We start from the raw sequence: 15,538 nt of genomic DNA on the forward strand, positions 1-15,538 counted from the left end.
TAATCCAACCATTCATTATTAAGGAACCTAGTTGATAATTATGATACACCCACACGATGAAATTAAAATTATAGAACCAAAGAACTTACATGAACTCATATGGAATATGTCCAAGATAATAGATTAACATTAAAAGAAAACTAAAATGCAGAAGGTATATGTGGTGTGTTCACTCCGCACGCATATAAACAGCACTGGATCTAATGTATGCCCATAATATCTGAGGAATGTTCTTAAAGCAGCTGCCTCTAGGGAGCAGGGCTTCTCTTCAATGCAAAACACTTCTCTATTTGCTATATACATTTTTAAAATATAAGTTATTACTATACTCAAAAGAATAACAAAGTTACAAAAGTCCACATTATTCTATCATTCTTACTGTCTTTTCCTTATTTTATCTATAATGAATTTAACTAAATTTTGAAAAATTTACATATAGAAAAATAACACTATGGCTCCGTGAGTTTAAAGAGCAATGCAGCTAACTAAGTTTATATGCAGGCACACTAGCTGCACTCAGTGACAGACATGTAATCCCACACTCGGGAGGCTGAAACAAAAGGACCGTACACGTGAGGCCAGCCTGGGCAAGGTAGGAAAATCATGTCTCCAGACCAAAATTTTGTAATGTTTTAAATTTTAAAATAAATAAATCATGTAAAACTGCTGGCATTCAACCATTCCTCCTTTCTGACATGCAAAACCAGTTAGCACCTAGTCCAACCTAAATACTGTACACATCCAAAGGTCAGAGACTAAGTCCACTGACCTGTGTGGCAAATTACCCATCTTCTCTGCATGTCTCACTAATATTATCTATAAAACAGAGAACACAACAGAACCTACCTCAGAAATGTTCAAAGTATTAAATGGAGCAACACGTGCAAATAACTTGGCACAGTGCCTGACACACAGTTAAGCAAAAATAAACATGGGTTACTATTACGGAATCACCGTCACATCACGCTCATCACAGCTACTGTTAGCACCACCATTACTAGTCCTCCTTTCACTGCTACAGCCCACGGTTTTTAGGCATTTGCTCAGGCCTCCAAAATCTACTTAATTTGCCTTAATTTAGATAAGAGCAAAAAGAGAACACAAACCTTTCCTCCCATCCTGCAGCTCATTTAACACAAAATACAGTATTTTTCTGAATGTATTCCTTAGTAGCCACATAACCACTGTTTTCAGAATTGGATATATTCCTAATGAGGGGAGAAAACTTTATCTTATATTTTTGGTTGTGAGCCTAGCCTTTAACAGCTGAGCCATCTCTCCAGCCCGAGAAAACTTTACCTTAAAAGCTCCAATGTGGCTTTAAAAAAGAAACTATGTTTACTCTATATCCAGCACTGGAAACTCTGTACAAGAAGAGCTTACCTAAGGGATGGTCAGCATAGTCCGGCCTCTGAATGTAACTGGGCACTGGCCGTGTTGGCATCTAAAAGCAAGAGTGAAATAAGTTCGACACCAGTTAACTAATAAGGAAGATAAATCTGGGAAGACAGTTAAAGAACTCAAGTCAAAGCTTTTAATAAAGTTAGTTCTGGCTGACATGTTAATGTCATAGCATTCGTGTCTTGCTCACTGGGATTAAGTTTATCTTCAAGCCTCAGTGACACATATATGCGATGGCTCAGTGTTTAAGAGTCAGCTCTTCAGGAGGACAGAAGTTCAATTCCCAGCATGCTCATCAGGTGGCTTACAATCACCTGTAACCCCAACTCCATGGAGACCCAATACCTCTGCTCTGGTCTCTCCTGATACAGAACTCCTGTGCTCATACCCACACAGAGATATAAACACATAATAATTTAAGTAATAGAAGCAGTAAATCTTTAAAAAGAAATTAGAAATCACCAGCAGGGACCCTGTTGCTCCAAACTGGCAAACTGATAGATAATAGCATTAAAGTGGCATCTCAGAGTAAAGTAAACCCTCTTAGAGGGAGAATACAGAATTCTTCCAAATTTTATATTGAAGACACATTTGTCTTTTTAAAGGTACCAATCAAATATATAAGGATAGCAAATTTCAAAACTCCAGAAAACCCCAGAGGATGTGGCTGCACATGCCTTTAGTCCCAGTACTAGGGTGTCAGTGGCAGGTGAGTTTGAGGCCAGCCTGGTCTACACAAAGTGAATTCTAGGACTGCCAGTGCTATATGGAGAGACCTTGTCTCCAAACATCAAACCACTCGTCCTAAGAAGAAACTAATTTTGTACTGAAGTGGAAGCTTCATCTACTGTCTAGTTTTCATAGTTCTGGAAAATAACGACAGTCTTAGCTAGCTATGAACCCTTCCAGCTATAGTAATGAGCAGGCTCACTCCATGTACCCAATTCAAAAATGGCACGAATGCTTTGGGAGTAAAGACTCTATTTATCAGGGCTACAGAGATGACTCATTGGTTAAGAGCACTGGCTGCTCTTCCAGAGGTCCTGGGTTCAATTCCCAACAATTCCCACATGGTAGCTCACAACCATCTGTAAAGGGATCTGATGCCCTCTTCTGGTGTGCAAGTGTACATGTAGGTAGAACTCTATACATAATAAATGAATAAATCTTTTTAAAAAAAAGACTCAATTTATCACTGGATTTAAGGTTTTCCCCAACAAGTCAGAGGTTGTGTGTATCTGCAGCGAGGCAGCATTTACTGTGCACCAGAGGCTGCTGCACACAAGGACTGACAACAGCTGTGATTGCATGCAAACAACTCCTGCAAGATCAAACCAGCAGAAACTGCAGTAGGGCTGAAGGAGGGGCTCATGAAGTCCCACCCCTGGCAGAGGAGCTCTAGGCAGCAGATGCCTGCTAGAAATGAGTCCCCGACGGGCACTGCTCTGGTGGGCAGCCCTACCCATGCGTACTAAGACAGAATTAAGTGGAGTCAGTCACTGTTTTAAAAGTCCATGATGTTAGGAAGGAAACGTAGTAGAGAAACAATGGAAGAGTTAGAAGAGAATCTGAACAGAACACATTGTGTTTATGAATGAAATTCTCAAACAGTTAAAATAACTTTGAGTTCTACAGGGATAGGAGTAGTACCTAAGCCACTGTAATTAGGTTACAATGGGTCATATTAAAGAATTGTAGAAATGCAGTACCATACACCATTCTCCTATGGAATTAATGAAGTTTTCGTCTTTACATCTAAAACCTTTCCACTTCTTCCACAGCTGCCAATTGTCACTCTTAGCTCCTAAATAATACGACCTGAAAGCTAGAATGGACATTCCTTTCTGAAGACAGCCCTGCTCACAATTCACCACTGGAATAAAATTACAAGCAGCAATTTCAGAAGACTGAAAATTGCTTTAAACACAATGTTTCATTCTAATTACTTTACATACTCACCAGTGGATAATGTGGTCTGAGTTTACCAGTGTACCGATAGCCTGCCCACGGGTCAGTGTTCACATCACCTTCTAGAGTCCAGGAACATACTTCTCGCTTTGCCTTTTCATCTTCTGGAAGAGAGATAGACAGACGTAAACAGAAGAAGAGAAAGGATGCTTCAGACAGTGGCTTACTTTAATTTTCATTTAGTGGAACAAAAACCCAGCAAGCATCCGATCTAACCTAACAAAGCTTTCGAACACTCTCAGATCTCAGGGAAGAAGCACCACCTAGACACATACTGTACAGTCTCAAACAAAACAGCTTTCAACGGTGAGTGAGAGTGTGTGTGTGTGTGTGTGTGTGTGTGTGTTGATATTATACTCTATAATATCAACTCATACAAAGTTAATTTTAGGAATCAAATAGGAACAATACCTTCCCATCTGAAATCAGACTTAACAGCTGAATTCTATTCTCTTATTATTGAAAATCGGTGATCTTTAAATCACCTCAAAGCAGACTTACATAAAAAACCATTTCCAATTTAACCATTCACTGGCTTTTAAATGAAGGTTTTTAATCAATATAAAACTATTTCTGGGGCTGGAGAGATGGCTCAGTGGTTAAGAGCACTGACTGCTCTTAATTCCCAGCAACCACATGATGGCTCACACCCATCTCTAATAGGATCCGATGGCCTCTTCTGGTCTGTCAAAAGACAGTGACAGTGTACTCACATACATGGAATAAATAAATAAATCTTAAAAAAAAAAATAAAAAATAAACTATTTCTGACCGAAAGACAAAAAGAGACTCCATTCACTGTCACTAGATTCAAGTACTACTGAAAATTCTTCAAAATGACAATTGATGCTTGCTTTAGGTAAGATTAGCATGAGATGGTTTGTCTGAAACAGGAGCCTCTGGGAATATGTTCTGGAAATATTTTAAAAAATCTAGATTAGAACAATTGGGATTCAGGCTTTTGCTGAGCCTATATAAATCTGTATAAATCTGTAATTCCAGCATTGGGAGCCCAAGGCAGGAGGATCATGAAGTTCAAGTCATAGCAGGTGCTACATCTCTAGATTCCAAGGCTGTTGAGGTGGCTCAGGGTACAAAGGAGCATTTGCCTGCCAAGCCTACATCTGGTCTCCAATACCCCACACGGTAGACAAAGAAAACCATATCCCCCCCCCAAATGACTTCCTTCCTTACATGTTGCATGTAAGGATAAATGCAAAAAAACAAAAAAACAAAACAAACAAACAACAACAACAAAAAAAAAAACCGCTTAGCCACACTCCCAGGGAGGAGGAAAAAGGAAGGCAGGGAAACCTTTCACATCCAAACCTCCATGATGATCTGCACTCCTGCCCTTCTACAAGTCTATTTTCAAAGAACTGAAAGCAGACCACAAACAAACAACACAGAGCCATCCAGACAAACAACACAAAGCCATCCAGACAGACAACACAAAGCCATCCAGACAGACAACACAAAGCCATCCAGACAGACAACACAAAGCCACCCAGACAAACAAGAGCTGAAACACAGGGTTCTTTTCTAATCTCTGTACAGAGCTCACTTGAAATTTACACCTGAAAATTTAAGTAAGCTTTCATTTCAGGATCCATGTCATCTGTCCCAAATGCTAGACAAGCACTAATATCCTGAGATGAACTGAGGCTGCTAGCAAAACTTTGTAAACTGCTTTGCTTTGAAAGCAAAGGATGCTGCACTATTTCTCAAAAACCACAATGCCACAGGTCCATAAGATACAGGCAGTGTGCCAAGAGCATCAGACTTCATTCAGTGTTAGGCCCAAAATACATGACCTCCAAGCCATATACATCCATTCAAGGAAACAAGCCAAAAGCAGTTTATCTTTCCCTTTATGCTTTGGTGAACTTCCGCTTACAGTAGGTCCCACTCACAGACTAAATTCCCTCCCTAAACACAGATACTGCTTTATACCATCATGAAAAATATATCTTTTCAGACTTTTATTTCCTTTTCCTTCAAAGTTGTTTTGCCTACCCTCAGATAACGCAATCTAATAAGCTTTATTAGACCACCTAACACCCAGAGACAGGCAGATGAGCACAAAGCACCAACACCATTAAGACAGAGTTCACACCAACCTCCACACACCACCTGGGCAAGCCATCCCATCAGATGGTACTGCTTTATGCATAGCAAGTCCTTGTCAATTTCCAGGTCACCGTGGCAGGCTGTCTCAGGTCAGCCACACTAATGACTAAACTTACAGGATGAGGAGCTAGCTGACACAGAAAGGCTATCATGAATAAACATCTCGTCAGTGAGGCTGACAATAGCTAAGACACAGTTGATAGTTTCATTGGGGGTCATATAAGATACCTCCCAAAATGAGCAGGGTATGGACGGTGACACATGCCTGGTAGAAACAGGGAGGCCAGGAATTTAAGACCACTATCAGTTACAGGGCAACAGAGATTTGGCCAAGTAAAATCAACAAGTACCACATCCTCAGCCTATAATACGCAAACATCTCTAGCAAAGACAAGAGGGTGTCATAAGATTAGGGCACTATCAGGCACTGGCCTAGCTAGATCCACCTATCTTAGCAAAGATCTCATGTTTTCATATTAAACTACAAAACAAGAGTAAGCAGATATAATTCACATATTTTATTACATAATACCAAAAAATAGTAATTCCAGATGTCAGGATCATGCTTTCAGAACTCTCAAACAATACTTTCTGAACTAAAAGAAGTCCTGACACTAAGACAAAAGCCCCACTCACGGCAAAGGACACAAGGATAAGCAATGTTACTTACTTGCTTTCTTATGTAGTAACTTGTGAGTCGCCCAGCTTCCTTTAAAGCATTCCTAAAAGAGCAAACAAGGACATCAGTGTCAGGCCTTCCTTTAAGGACTGTTACACAGAAGAAATAGTACTGGTCAGGCAGTAGTACAGCTCTTCAATCCCACACTTCCGGAGGCAGGGGCATGCCGTTGAGTTCTACACCAACTAAGACTACACATTGAGACTACACTTCAAAAATAAACAAACAAACACAGAGGCTAAAACACAAAGGTTTGCAACATAAATATTTAGAGAAAGCTTAATAACTGACATCAACTCATAGTATCAATTCAGTTCAGTGGCAGAGCATTTGCATGGAGTATATAGTGCCTTTGATACCTGAGTATTCCTACCCCGCCCCACCCCTGCATACTGTGTGAACACTTACCCCTAACTACTGGTATTACTGTTTGGGGAGGTTGTAGGACCTTTAAGGAGGAGCCCTGTGAGAAGAAGTAGGTCACTGGGGGCTAACCTTGAGATCTGATGCCTGGTCCCACTTCCTGACTGCAGACACAATGTGACCAGCCCACCTCATGTCTGGCCCATCAGTTATTACTATATATTGCTATAATAGACAATATCCCTTCTTAAACTGTAAGGCAAAAACAACCATCCCACCTCTACAATTCTTCTGTCAGGAAGTTTAAAAAAACAGGTCTTAACTCTGGGTACATCTGGAAACCAGCTCTCTCAAGTGCTCAAGTCTATAGGTGTTCTCTAGTCTGAAGCCTTTGTGGTATCTATTATTGCTAGAACAGACTCATCATTAACATAATCTCACCCTCCCATATCCCTCCCTTCTCAAAGCACTATGTACTTCTTTATAACTTAAACTATGGAATTAGTTATGGAATGTTCATCTTACTACTTGTTTCATGCATTGTAAGATGGTGAGGAACCGTCTTATATTTACTGCTGAATGCCTAACCCAGTACTTTACCTCAGCATGAGTCGGTGCCACTCCCCAAAGATGGTATACTTGCAACATTTATTGCTTGCACACACACACACACACACACATACACACACACACAGGCACACCACACTCCCCTTCCCTCTGATTGCATATCTATGGTCTTTGGAAAGCCTGCAATGTAAAAAATCACACATCACCAACATTTTTTAAATAATTTTTAACATTATTTTGTAGGGGACAGGAGAACCTCAGGAGCTCAAATTGTAAGGCAGTTGTCACCACCCATTGTGGGAGCTAGAAACGAGGTCCTCTGCAGGAGCTGCAAATGTCCTTTATACTGCGCCATTTATCAAGCTTCCCCAAAAACATGTTTTTTTTACAGCTCTCTATTTGGTTTATTTTCATATCAACATTATCCCATTTATCATTTGTCTTATTTTCATTTCTGGTTGGTCAATTCCTTCTGACCATCCTCTTCTGTGAAATGGTACAGGACATTTGTGGATGTGAGAGAAGCAAACAGACAGCACCTGCTCCATGCAAGCCGAGAGACAGAGGCAGTAGCGTCACTGACCAGGGAGAGCCGTGGGGGTGATGACCAGCTCACTGACACGCACATCTAGTATGAACTAGTAATCTACAGACTAAACAGTTAGGATTCTGTCCTTGCTATTTTGAAAGAACTAGTTGTAAGAATTTGTCCAGAATATAAGTTGGACATGTGCCTGTAATCCCAGCATAAAAAAGCTGAGAGGACCCAGCTTGAACTATATAATGAGAATTTATCTCAAAAAAAAAAAAAAAAAAGTACCCAAATGTCCTAGCCAATACTGTCAAATATTTTTATTTCTTTAGATCTGTTTTCGATACATGAGGCTGGAGCCCAAGCAACTGGGCAGCAGGTAAGAACACTTGTTGAGGTTGTGGAGGACCCTAGTTCAGTTCCCAGCACCCACCTGGGCACTCAACCATCCTTAACTCCAGTTCCAGCGGTTCTGATGACCACTCCTGACTCCCAAGAATACCAGCACCCCTGCTGTACACATACAAACATGCAGACCCAACACGCTCACACATGGTAAGTAATAAACAAGGCGATCAGCATCTTAAAGTTATATAGCAAACACTGGTTGGTATATAACTGGTTACATGTTCTTGTTAACCCTCTTCCCAACTCTAAGGATCCACCATCCACCCAGAAGGACACAGGGAAGACTTTGACCCCACAGCTCACTGCAATGCCATCTCCTCTCACTTAGCTACAGTCACTGACTTTCTAAGTTCTGAAGGCCACAAACAGTAGCACACTATGTCCTTCTCGGCTGATGTATGTAGCTTAGGGCAAGACAAGGAACAGAACAGAAGCTACGTAACAGCAGTCAAGAGAGTCAAACTTTAGCTGGCCCAGAGGGTGTGCCTTCAGTCCCAGCACCTGCGTAGTCCCAGCCTGCTCTACACACTGAGTTCCAGGACAGCCAGGGCTGCCCAGAGAAATCCTGCTTTTAAAAAAAAAAAAAAAAGGAAAAAAAAAAAAAGAGAGAAGAGAAGGAAGAGAAGGAAACGCTAGTCCCGTCACAGTCAGCAGACACCTTGTCTAGCATACCATCCATCCTTTAGAAGGGTGATGCAAGGGTAGAACCCCACTTTCCACATCAGGCCCACTGCTTTAATCTTCGCTTAATGAACTGAGCACACATTGACACAAGGAACTTCAGAAAACACAACAAAGAATACACCTCAGCTCCCACCTCAAAAAACCAAACAGCACCCTTGCCCGTGAAGAGAACTGCTGTTAACTTAGTAGAAAACACAAAACCTTCAGAAAGCTCAATTTTAAGGATAATGGGTCTTATTCCATTGAAGGAAGAAAATTTCTTAAAATGAAACAACTCAGATAAAAACGATTTTATTTTTTTATTAAAATTATTTATATAGTTTACTTTTCTGGTCAGTCCCTTACCTATCAAAACCATATGACAGGAATTCTTAGTGCTCCTGTTTCCAAAGATAATGAAAACCAGAAGTTACATACATGGCCTCACCCGGCAGAGGAGCCCCTGCTCTCCCTCTCACACAGTTACTCATTCATTCAAATGTGCTGACCACTCACTGCCTACAAAGTACAGAAACGGGGAAGGAGCATTCGGCTAGAAGGACAGCTCACCAGCCAGGGTAACTGCAGGTCACTAGCATGGCGTACTAGTGTTCCAGGATTAGGGAACTGAAGAATGAGAGGAAGGGGGAAAACTGAAGAGAGCATGCCCAATGGCGAGGGAAAGCCTTAGGCTTTACATTTAATTACATGGATAACAGGAATACTAGTAATATACACACAGACTCCAGTACAGGCTACACTCATTCTACCATTCTGAGTCAATCTTAGATGTCCTATTCTTTACAACAGAATGCCACCTATGCCTGGTGAACAGGAAGCTGGTAAGCATTTAAATTTCTTCATTTATAACTATGCTGCTCTCCCCCTTCTCTTTCCTCCCTCCAACCCTCCCCATAAACCACCTTGCTCTTAATTCCACTGTCTCTATTACTTTGTAATTGTGTGTGTGTGTGTGCATGTGCTTGTGTGTGTTCGTGTCTAAACATAAATATCACTGTCTCAGTCCATACAATGATCCTTATGTGTATGTGACTTCTGAGCTGACCTCTTGGGACTGGATAATCAATTTGGGAGCTGTCGTCAGTACACATCAATCCATGCATGCCACCCAGTTGTTTTTAAGATTTCATTTCTATATTATGTGTAAGGGGACTCCGCCTTCAAGTATGCCTGTGTACCAGGTTGCCTGGTGCCAGAGAAGGTTGTGAGAACCATGTGGTACTGAGAACTGAACTTAGGTCCTCTGGAAAAGCTGCCAGTGCTCTTAACCACTGAGCCATCTCTTCAGCCCAGCCATTGTTTGTTTGTTTGTTTTCTTCCTTTTTTTGAGATAAGAGTTTCATCATGTTTGAAGGGCTGGCCTTAAAACTCACTAAGTAAACCAGGTTGGCCTAGTAGAGCTTTATCAGCTTCTGCCTCTGAGGCACTGGGATTAAAGAAATATGCCACCACACCCAGCACCTCCCAACTTACACTGTATAAACTGGATATATTGATACATTGATCTGTTCAGATGGCACCCAACCTTCATAACCAATTTTTGTTTTATATCCACGTTCCACACAGAACTCAGTAAGTTAAACTGGAAAATGTCAACACCACAAGAGGCCCTGAGCTGGGTTGATAGCTCCAAGGTTATTTTCAGATCAAGCAATATGTCTCTCTCTGCCATGTTCAACGCCTGGAAAGTGATGGCAGCCAAGGTCAAGGATCATATGCTCTCTAAAAGCAAGACCCACACAACAGTGACGCTCTCTTGCAATGGTTTATCCACAACTGCTGAGGCTTTCAGTCATAGGTTTTACCTTACATTTATTTTTTTCATCTACTTTATATTAGAAAATAGTTGTTTTGCTATTTTCATATAACTATTCTCTCACCACCCTCCTACCCAACCCCCACCCACCCCACCTCAGAGATAGGGTTTCTCAATGGAGCCCTGGCTGTCCTGGAACTTGCTTGTAGAGCAGGCTGGCCTAGAACTCAAGAGATCTGCCTGCCTGCCTCCCAAGTGCTGGGATTAAAGGCATATGTCACTACAGCTGATGACATAATTAGTCTTATTTAACTTTATCTAGATACCAGCATTAAATTGTACTGGAATCCTTTAAAAAAACAAAACGTCATAAATTACAGGGCTACAGTGTCTTCCTTAATTTTATTGTCAGCACAATCTTATAGAATACAGAAGGGAAAGTATCCTCATTCTGTCTGTAAAGAGTAGCACTGGAATTTGGGAAATTAATTTCACTTACTCAAGATCTCAGAAGAGTTAGCATGCCAAAGCCTTTAGACTATTGATTAACTCTCATCTCCCAGGAACCTGTCAGTTTATTGTCAACGTATTTATACGCTTGTCCTCAACAAACTGTAACTAAGAGCATAATAACTATCTACGGCTGCCTTGCCATTATTCTGAGTCTTGAAACACAACGCAACACAAATACCGTTCAATAAACACACACTTCTGTCAGGGCCCCACTCACTGCTGGGTTTGCTCACTTGCACAAAAACTTCCACCTCGGAGCCTTAAAGCACAACCCTTGAGGGAACTGTCCTTTCTACTCCGTAGGAACTTCAGTAATAGAAGAAGTGACTCATCCCTTTACCTTACCAGTTCTCAAATTAATAATCTAAGATGCCAACGGAAAAGAATGAATTACACAGACCCCCCCCCCCCCACGCCTACACTCAAAGTTGCTTAAATGTCAAAGCATGGTAGTAAAACACAAAAGAAGTGAGGCTGAAACTAGCTCTTCCTCTACGGAGGAGACTGCGGCCACCCCGAGGCCCCGGCAGGTCGCTTCCGTCTCCGACAGGGATTGCACAGGCACGGGAGAGAAGCCCCGGGAGCGCGGCCCGCGGCGTCCAGACCCGACCCCGGCTCGGGCGGAGGTCGTGGGCTACCGGTTCCCGCGCGTCCCTACCTGCGCACACACCTGGCCGCCCTCGGGGCCGCGGATGCGTGGCCCGAACCCGCCGCAGGTCAGCTTCCGCCCCCGCGAGCCCCGGCGGCCGGCTCCCGAGGCCCGGGCCGCTCCGAGGCCCAAGCGGGAGGCGACAAGGCCCAGAGGCGGAGGACCGGAGGGGCGCGGGGTGGGCGGCTACCTGCGAGCAGAAGTACGAGCCCTGGATGCCCAGCTTGATGCAGGTGGGACACTGGAGCTTGGCCTCGCTGCTGCAGCCGTCCGTCTCGCACACCCGTGTCTCCACCGCCGCCATGCTGCCTGGCTGCCGGAGGAGGGAGGAACCGCCAAAGGGAGGGGAGAGAGAGAGAGAGAGCGACCCAGCCGGGGGAGGAACTCAGATTGTAGGCCTAAGCGCCGGACCCGGAGGAGTAGGACCCACCCCTACGCAGCGCGCCCCGCCTACTCCGCGCACGCGCGCCCAGCGCCCCGCCCCTAAGCGCGCGCTCACCTGCTGTCCCGCCCCTCCCGTCCAGCCGACCCCCGACAGTCCCGCCCTCTCCGCGCACGCGTAGTGGTGCCCCTCCCGCAGCCTCCCGCAACCTCCCGCAGCCTCTGCCTTCCCCGCACAAAGCCTTGCAGCGGTGGCGATGCCACGTAGGGTCCACGGAGACCCCACACCCCACTTCTGTCCACTGGGCGCCTCGGGAGTGACGACGGGACTCCGACGGTGAAATTCTTGAGCCTTCCGTGTTTCCTTGACTTGCAAGTGGTTGGGAAGGGCGTGGGTTCCTCTGGTTGGTTCACCTGGCGCTTCTTGGAAAGTATTTCCTTTTTCTGAGTTCCGCTTCTCTTTGTCAGTGCCTGCCTCAAAAAGAAAAAAATACTCTCATTCTTAAAAAATCATCAATGGGCCGAGATGGGACTGAAGTCCGCCCTTCCTCGTGCCTTTCTTTCCACACCCGGCCATTGAAATCAGTAATGTAGTAACTGCCAGATTGTTCAATACTAGTGATATATATATATATATGTATATATATACATATATATATATATATATATATATTATAATCTGATTTTATAGTTTGAGAGAATTCTACCAATCAAGAGCTGAGGGGGTTACCCAGGCAGTGCTGGCACATGCCTTAAACCTAGCACTGAGGAAACAGGCAGACAGATCTGAGTTGGAGGCCAGCCTGGTCTACAGAACAAGTTCCTGGATAGCCAGGGTTACCAGGAGAAACCCTGTCTCAAGAACCAAACCAAAAGAGAAATGAAAAGAAATGGGAGAGTAAAAGGCTTTTAGAGTTTATCAGATACAAACATCAATACACAAAATCAGTAGACAACAGAACTACCGTTTTCTATCTTGCGTTTGTGGCTAGAAGAATGCCGTGAATTTTGATGTTGTTGTTGTTATTGTTGTTTTCTAATCTTTCCCACCTTAATAAACCAGAAAAGCTCTTATTTTCTTTAGTAACTTTTGCTGTATAGCCACTGTAAAAACATCTAATAAAAATGTATACATTGAGGAAATTAGTGACTACATATGTGTATATGTTTGAATATGACATGTAACTGAACAAATCCCAGCTTCCTAAACTGTGGCTCTCGACTTCTAAATGTGGAGTCACAGAGTATTTGGGAATAGTAAAGTTTTTGAAAGCCTAACAACCAAAAGTTATTTCAAAATTAAACGCAAACTGCTTGGAGATTTTGGCAGCACTCAGCTTGTGCGTTGTGGCCTCTGCAGCCTTGATTCTGAACCCACTGCACGTACACTCTGCATCGAGGGTGCTGCCGCATAGGCAGCAACAAACACTGCCTGGACGAGACTGCTGGAGACCAGTGTGTGCTGTGAATCGCCGTACTTTCACCATATTTGCTCTTAAGCATCGTGGTTTCATTACAGAAGACGAAGATGGCTAGTATTCTCCTGCCGTCATTCTTCATTGTGCATCAAATAGGTTATCTTTGGATTGAGCTGCCTCAATAGCAGCAATCCTGTGGTGGCTAAAACTCTGCATAGAGCATCGAATCTTTGTTTCCATGCATTGCTGCTTGAGTCGCTGGCTTGAATTTCATTTTTAAAAATGGTTCAGTGGATTTTGGTTTGGAGTAGACAGAATTCCCAACAATTTTTAAAACAGACCAAAATAGACTTCTGCTATTTTGTACCATGAGAAGCTGCATTCTCAGCATTGACGACTATAAATCAAGATACTAATCAACTATGAAAAACTAAAGATACTTTATGACCAGATATTCAGCCAAGATCTCCTCCTCCTCTTCTCCTCTTCCTCTTCCTCTTCTTCTTCCTCTTCCTCTTCCTCCTCCTCCTCTTCCTCTTCTTCCTCCTTCTCTTCTCTTCCTCTTCCTCTTCTTCCCCCTACCCTCTTCTCCTCTTCCTCTCCTCTTCCTCTCCTCTTCCTCTTCTCTTCTTTCTCCTCTTCCCCTTTTCCTCCTCTTCTCCTCTTCCTTCTTCCTCTCTCTCTCTCTCTCTCTCTCTCTCTCTCTCTCTCTCTCTCTCTCTTCCATTGTTGTTGTTGTTCCTTGGTTTTTCTAGATAGGGTTTCTCTGTGTAGTCCTGGTCTGGCTGTCCTAGAACTTGCTCTATAGACCAGGTGAGCCTCTAACACAGAGATCCACCTCTGCCTCCTGAGTGCTGGCTGTAAAAGCAAGAGCCACCACCCCCAGCTCAAGATTTCTTTATGGAGAATAAACAAGCACACATGTCTCAATAGAGCAAATTTGCTTTTATCTTTAATAAAAAGCATCATGTTAAATTATTCTAGGGGCTGGAGAGATGGCTCAGCATTTAAGAGAGCTCACTGCTCTTGCAGAGGACTGGAATTCAATTCTCAGCACCCTTGTGAGGTAGCCCCTGGGGATCCTACTCCTCTTCTGCCTCCCGTGATGATCTGTATATACACATATACTCACAAAAGTACACATAATTAAAATATATTTTAAATATTCTTTAAAAAATATCCTACACACACACACGCACACACACAGAAAAAAATAGTGTGTGTATATTGTGTTGACCTACACTGTGGCAGGCATTTGGAGGTCAGAGGACAAGTTGGAGAGTCTTTCTCTTTTTACCCTGTGAGTCCCAGGGATGGAATACACACAGCATCCGAGTGACTGGGCATTGAGTGCCTTTTCTAGCAGAGCCATCTCACTGGGCCCAAAGAATCAAAATAAATGTTTTGGAATTCACTACCAGTGAATGTCTGGTTTGTATACCGTTGTATATACCTCTATACTTAAGGTCGGGTAGATAGGGTCACAACTGGGAAAGGCTCAAGTCCTGGTATGTATAAAATATATTGAGAAGACTGGCAAGATGGCTCAGTGGGAAAACTGCTGGCCCTTCAAACATGACAACCTCACTTGAAGTCCCAGAACATATGTAAAGGTGGAAGGGGAGAAGTAACTGCACAAAGTTGTCCTCTGATTCCCAACATGCATCCTGTCCGAGCCAGTGTTCAATAGCTGTGAAGATACACCATGACCAAGGCAACTTTTATAAGAGAAAGCACTTCATTGGGGCTGGCTTACAGCTTCAGAGGTTTAGCCCATTGTCATCATGGCGGGAAGCATGGCAGCATGCAGGCAGACGTGATGCTGGAAGAGCTGAGTTCTGTACTATGATTGGAAAGCAGCCAAGAAGAAACTTCCATTACTGGGTGAACCTTGAGCATAGGAGACCTCAAAGCCCGCCTACACAGTGATGTACTTCCTCCAACAAGGCCACACCCACTCCAACAAGGCCACACCCACTCCAACAAGGCCACACCCACTCCAACAAGGCCACACCTCCAATAGTGCCACTCCCTATGGACCAAGCCTTCAAACACCTAGATCTATTGTGGCCAAATCTTCTTCAAACCA

At 43.3% G+C, this 15,538-nt stretch overlaps 1 protein-coding gene across 1 annotated transcript in view; it reads right to left on the reverse strand.

Annotated features, from left to right (window-relative positions):
* Metap1 (methionyl aminopeptidase 1) overlaps positions 1 to 12,039 on the reverse strand; it is a 33,054-nt gene extending 21,015 nt beyond the window's left edge. The window contains exons 1-4 of the mRNA NM_001106476.1: positions 11,841 to 12,039; positions 6,170 to 6,221; positions 3,361 to 3,473; positions 1,384 to 1,444 (exon numbers count right to left, since the gene is read on the reverse strand). Of these exons, the coding sequence (NP_001099946.1) occupies positions 1,384 to 1,444; positions 3,361 to 3,473; positions 6,170 to 6,221; positions 11,841 to 11,954 (340 nt within the window). The 5' untranslated portion in view covers positions 11,955 to 12,039. The remainder of the gene's footprint in view (positions 1 to 1,383; positions 1,445 to 3,360; positions 3,474 to 6,169; positions 6,222 to 11,840) is intronic.
* Between the last annotated feature and the right edge of the window lie 3,499 nt (positions 12,040 to 15,538).

This window comes from Rattus norvegicus, chromosome 2 (assembly GCF_036323735.1).
Source record: "Rattus norvegicus strain BN/NHsdMcwi chromosome 2, GRCr8, whole genome shotgun sequence".
In the NCBI taxonomy this organism is placed as follows: domain Eukaryota; kingdom Metazoa; phylum Chordata; class Mammalia; order Rodentia; family Muridae; genus Rattus; species Rattus norvegicus.